This window comes from Phaseolus vulgaris, chromosome 7, assembly GCF_051622355.1.
Source record: "Phaseolus vulgaris cultivar YP4 chromosome 7, ASM5162235v1, whole genome shotgun sequence".
NCBI lineage: Eukaryota > Viridiplantae > Streptophyta > Magnoliopsida > Fabales > Fabaceae > Phaseolus > Phaseolus vulgaris.
The window spans coordinates 44,258,247-44,264,815 of record NC_143504.1 but is presented as its reverse complement, the minus strand read 5'-3'; the positions used below and the strand labels follow the sequence as shown (position 1 = coordinate 44,264,815).

Here is a 6,569-nt window from a genome sequence, read left to right as displayed (position 1 = left end):
AATCTAATGGAGTAGTTGAAAAGAAAAATAGGACTCTTAAAGAAATGATGAATGTCATGCTTATTAGTTCTAATGCTCCTGATAATTTGTAGGGTGAATCTATGCTTACCACGTGTTTTTTGCGAAATTGGATACCACATAAGAAAACTGGTAAAACACCCTATGAGTTGTGGAAATGTTATCAACCTAATATGAAATATCTAAGAGTGTGGGGGGTGTTTAGCTAAAGTGATGTTACATGATTAATAAAATAGGTTCTAAAACATCTGATTATATGTTCTTAAGATATGCAGAACATAGTATTGTCTATAGGTTTCTAGCTCTTAATAATGATATAATTGAACGTAACACTATAGTAGAGACGAAAAATGTTGAGTTTTTTTAACATACCTTTCCTTTAAAAGTAGTGGTACATCTGAACAACCTATAGATAGTGTTATTGATGTCATGAGTGAGGATGTTAGGATAAGTAAAAGACAGAGAAAGGAAACATCATTTGGAGATGATTTTTACACTTATCTAGTTGAAAATGATCCAATAAGTTTTCTAGAAGCTACTAGTGCTCCTGATGTTAAATATTGGGATAAGGCCATTAGGATTGAGTTTGATTCAATTAAGAAAAATAATACATGGACCTTAGTAGATATGCCTAAAGGAGCAAAACCCATTGGTTGTAAGTGGATTTTTAAGAAGAAATACCATCCTGATGGATCCATAGAGAAATATAAGGCAAGATTAGTTGCTAAAGGTTTTACTCAAAAATATAACCTAGATTACTTTGATACTTTTGCCCCTATTACTAGGATTTCCTCTATCCGTGTGTTGCTAGCCCTAACATCTATCCATAAGTTAGTAATTCATCAAATGGATGTTAAAACAACATTTCTGAATGGTGAACTAGAAGAGGAAATTTATATGACTCAAACTAAAGGATGTGTAGTTCCAGGTTAAAAAGAAAAAAGTATGCAAACTTTTAAAATCTCTGTATGGTTTGAAACAAGCACCAAAAGAATGGCATGAAAAACTTGATAATGTTTTACTTTGTGAAGATTTTTCTACTACGGATGTGAATAAATGTGTGTATTCTAGATCTGAAAATGGGGAATGTGTCATTATATGTTTATATGTGGATGACATGCTAATTTTTGGTACATGCAATGATATTCTTTTTAAAACAAAATTATTTCTTGGATCTAAGTTTGAGATGAAAGACATGTGTGAAGCAAGTGTGATTCTAGGAGTTAAATTTATAAGGAAGAGAGATAGTATATCACTATCCCAAGAAAAATACACTGAGAAACTTCTTAAGAAGTTTGGTTACTATGACTTTAAGTCAATGAGCATCGTTCATGATGCTAACTCTAAATTAAAGAAGAACATAGGAGAATCTATTTCTCAAACTCAGTATGCCTAGATAATTAGGAGCTTATTGCATTTAATGAGTTTTTCTAGACCAAAGATTGTAGACTGAGTACGTACACTCAATGTTCTAGTCAGGATCATTGGGATGCGCTTGTGGGGCTCATGAAATACTTGAGAGATACAATGGATTATACCATTGAATATAGTGGATTTCCTATTGTGCTTGAAGGGTACAATGATGCTAACTGGATCTCTAATTCATATGAGACAAAATCCATTAGTGGTTTTGTATTTACACTTGAGGGTGGTGCAGTTACATGGAGATCAGCCAGGCAAACTATTATTGCAAGATCAACAATGAAATATGAGTTTGTTTCTCTCAAAATGGTTGGTAGTGAAGCTGAGTGGTTGAAAACTTCTTAACAAACATTCCGTTAGGAATGAAACCAACCCCATTTGTATCAAAGCATTATGATTGCCAATTGGCAATAACTATAGCTAAAAATAAAACTTACCATGGAAAGAACAGACATATATAATTGAAACATAATTTAGTGAAGCAATTGCTAAAAAGTGCAATTGACCTCCTCTCTCACAACCTAATAATACAAATGTTTTCCTTCCTCGTTGGCCAGTTGAAGTATCCGATCTCAATATCACAATACAAAAACCAAAGTGAAACGCAACTTTTCTAACCCACTTTAGGAGCTCATCCCGAGTACGAAATATCTACAAAAGTTATCATAACAAATTATTTACTAATTAACAAACAACTTAAACATACTTTACAAACTTAACTTTACCTCATCTGTAGTAAACGCATTTGTACATTCATATCCCTTCGATTTAGATAATGACTTCTCAATATCATCATCATCCCACACATCCACACCATCATATAATTCTTGTTCAAATTCTTCACTATTGTCCATGCTTCTACAAATAAATAAAAAATGAAACAAAATTATTGCATTTCGGATCCATAAGTCAAAAAAATCATTTCGGATCCAACAATTCATAATTCAAAAAGACCATTCCGGATTCAGGAATCCATAACAAAAAAACCAATTCCGGATTCATGAATCTGGAATATATTATCGGATCCCGATATCCGGTAATCCCGAAATCTTCATAACCATCGTGCTCCTTAAAAAAAACTTAACTCTTACCTCTATAACCCAAACAACACTTCGGCAACGTTGCGTACTCCTCCACCGTGCTTCCAAAAATTACGAAGAACCTCCATAACAGTTGATACCCAAGGATAAAGATGATCCGTGACTGTGAAATGCAGAACGGTGCCCTTTTCAAAATATAGGTCAAGGTTAATGTTGGAATATTTAAAATTGTGAGGGTGCAGGAAGAAAAACATGGGGGTGCAGGAAGAAGAAGCCTTAAACTTATGTATATGGTAATTTATACACTTGGGCTAGGTGGATCCCTACTTGAAAACCGCAAAACCAAGCGAGGAAGTTAGAAAACAATAAGACTGCTTCTTCTTGCACCTCCTCTCCTCCATATGTTCTTGTACAACCCCTTACAAAATGTAAAAATACTTTTTTTATCATTTTTGTGTTATTTTTATAAATTTATAAAATTCAGAAGTAATTTAAAAAAATTATATATATTCTGGATTACATAATCCGAAAACTAATCTTTGATTCGGAAATAGCTTATGAATTATGTAATCTGGAATATATTTTTTAAAAATGGTATTCTTGATTATATAATTCGAAAGTTTTGATTTAAGAGTAGCTTCCAAATTACGTAATTCGGACACGCCTTTGAAAAAAACTTCCAGATTACATAATTCAGAAGCTAATCTCATATTAGAAAATACTTCTACATTATGTAATTTGAAAACATGCATATGAAAACAAACTTCAGGATTTATATCAGAAAGTTAATTAAAAATTTAGAAAAGGACTTTAAAATTACATAATCCAAGATATTAAATAATTTTAAAATATAAAACATTATGAAAGTGACATAAAAACATATGATACAGGAAGAAGCATTCAAAAAGGAAAAAGCATTCAAAAAACAATGAAGGATTTGGTTTGAATTACTATTCACGGATGCAACTTTTGTTGTAGAATTAACAAAGAAAAACAAAAGAAAAATAAGACGAAGAAAGAATTGTTGTAGTTGCTTCGGCGGACACTTATCTTAAATGACGTGTTGGTGTCTGATAATTGTATCAAACATGGACATTCGTATGACACATGTAGAACACGTATCCGTGAAGTGTCTAATTCAAAAAGTATTTGTTAGATTTCTGACAATTATATTACAGTTTTAATACAATTTTAAAAAGGAAAAATACATTAATTTTCTAAAAATTCAAACTTTATTGTATAAATTGTTATTATGATTATAAAAATAAGAAACAAATCTTTGTGAACCAGTCATGAAAAACATCTTTTTGTTCCAAAAAATAATCTGGAACATACTTGTGCACATAAATCTTTATTGTCAAATTATATAATTCATAATTATATAATATATAGATCTGTGTCCACGTGTCCTACATTTTAGAGATTTTACATATATCTGTGTTCGGATCCTATCAGTTTCTATGCTAAATAGCTTCTCAAACTTTAGACATTCTATTTTTAATTTAAAAAATAAATAAATAATAATCATCTAGAGAATAAAATGTACGCTACAAAATACTAGTTGAAATATGCAACTAGCGTATCCACCTTTTTCTTATGATAACAAAAGTTAAATAATTAATTCTTATAAAAATTATTATTAAATTTATAAAAACATATGTTCATAAAATGTGATTATAAAATAAATAAATAAATTTTATAATTTTACAATAGGTAGGTTTTTTTTTATTGTAGATAGTTAATTAATTTTTAAACAATTACAAAACTTAAAAGATAAAAATAAAATGAGATATTGATAAGAATAAAATTAATAATAAATTATGCATACTAAAATAGTAAGTACAAAACAGTGACAAGAAGAATCATCTTTCTCATCTTTACTAGTAGCTATAGACTTTAATAATTTGTCGAGAAAAATATTTATTACATAAGTACATATCTCTATGATTATATTCATATATGGAGTTTCAAAAGGCAAACAAAATTTCTTAATATTAGAAATGATTATACCAATTACCATAATTTTATTTAAGTATATCTAAGTATTGTATCACACTGAAAAGTTAAGAAATATGGGATCAAATAAGATGGTGGCCTCAATGGCCTAGCCATCCTCATCCAAATCAAGCAATACTTCGCCAGTATTATGTGCATAACCATGGTTTTCCACCCTCTTCATGATCTCATCAAGTATTCTATACATTTCTTGCGTTTCTGGATGAGAATTATCTCCCGCAAAAAACTCAAGAAAAACGCCATCTATCTCAACCAAACTACACCCTGGAAATTTCTTGATGCCCCGAATCTCCATAAGATCTCTCCAATGCCTCGCTTCCTTCCTCCGTTCCAGCTTGGTATACACGTTAGAAAGAAGCACGTAGGCACTACTATTTGTGGGGTCCAACTCAAGAAGCTTCGTTATCGATACCTCACAAGTTTTAATGTCCTCATGCGTCCTAGCCCCACTAAGCATAGTTCCCCATATCATCACATCAGGTTTCATAGGCATTGATTTCACCACATTCCAAGCATCTTCAAAACGACCTGCTCTGCTGTATAAATCCACCATGCAACCATAATGTTGAATCGTAGGACTAATACAATACTGATTCAACATCCTCTTGAAATATTCCTCTCCTTCATTAACCAACCCTCCATGCACACAAGCACAAAGAACACCCACAAACGTCACAGCATTTGGCCTCACTCCATCATTTACCATCCTCGCAAACAGTTCAAGGCATTCATCCGAGAGTCCATGCATGGCAAAAGCAGCAACCATGGCACTCCAAGCCATTACATCCTTTTCATGACCCATTTGATCAAATATGCATTTCGCCCTTTCAATGCTTCCACATTTGGCATACATGTCTATCAAAGACGTCCCTAACACACCAAGGATTTCCATCCCACTTTTGTAAATGTAAGCATGAAGCCACTTCCCATGCTGAAAGGCACCTAACCGCGCACAAGCTGAGAGCACTGATGACAAAGTGAACTCATTGGGTCTGAGTTTACTTCCTTGCAACGTGTGCAGACTACGAAACAGAGAAAGCGCCGCCTTGTACTCGGCACAGGTTACGTAACCGTGAATCATGCAGCTCCAGGAAATGACGTTCCTTTCAGGCATTTGATCGAACAGTTTCCACGCAATGTGAATCAAGCCGGCTTTGGCACTGGCGTGGATGATGGCGTTCCATGAGGGTATGTCAGGTTGTGTAATTTCGTCGAACACTTGGCGGGCGAAGGTAGGGGTGGGACAGGAAGAATAGATATTGATAAGGGAGGTTTGAACGAAAGGGTTGTTGGCAAGGCCAAGGAGGAAGATTTGAGCGTGAAGTTGGCGTCCTAGAAGAGGGGTGTTGATGGATTGGAGAAGGAATGGGAAGGTGTGAAGATCAGGGAGGACGGCATGGAGGCGCATGCGAAGGTAGAGAGAGAGTGGTGGAGGAAAGGCTGAATGAACTCTGCTTCTGGAGCTGGCTCGAATGAGGTTGTTCCACACGAATGATTGGATGTTAGGGTGGGAAAGGTGAAGACTCGGGTGTGTATGTGATATCGCCTTATTCCAACCACGCATTCTTCCTAACTGCTTAAGCCAATCATACTACTCCTCGTTAAATTTTGGTTCTGTTTGGTTTTCCGAATTCGAGTGACTGAATATTCAAAGATTTGAGAGAAAAGTTTAAAGAAATAAGTGTGGTGGGATTGAGATTCCTATGGTCAGTTTGGTTTGGTTCTAAGACGAATTTGTGAAAGCGGGAAAGAGCACAAATCTCATGAAAATCAATAAATTAAAAACTAATAAAAAATACAAAAGAAAAAAAGTATATTGATTTGTGTGTTTCTTCTCCCAAGGCAGCTTAATTTTTGTTATATATTGTTTTTATTATATACTAGTGAAAAGAAAGTGTATTTTTTTTTTATTATTACAACACATAATGCTAATGGTTCAATCAACATTAATCATTAAAAATATTATATAAAAAAAGAAAATATAATGAAATATATTTTTTTTCTTTGTTTTGAATTCGCAAAAAGAGTTAAGTTAAATCGTTTTTATCATTTACTACCACCGTCAACCACTTT

General features: G+C 33.3%; 1 protein-coding gene across 1 annotated transcript; it reads right to left on the bottom strand.

Moving 5' to 3' along the window:
- Positions 1 to 4,409: 4,409 nt before the first annotated feature.
- Positions 4,410 to 6,253, bottom strand: LOC137828762 (Pentatricopeptide repeat (PPR) superfamily protein). Its single transcript, XM_068635446.2, has one exon. The coding sequence runs from the start codon at positions 6,058 to 6,060 to the stop codon at positions 4,585 to 4,587; it is 1,476 nt and encodes a 491-aa protein (XP_068491547.1). The 5' UTR covers positions 6,061 to 6,253; the 3' UTR covers positions 4,410 to 4,584.
- Positions 6,254 to 6,569: the final 316 nt, after the last annotated feature.

What these genes read in the sequence shown, in the direction of transcription:
- LOC137828762 (XM_068635446.2), bottom strand. Translation starts at nt 6,060, where the DNA reads ATGCGTGGTTGGAATAAGGCGATATCACATACACACCCGAGTCTTCAC.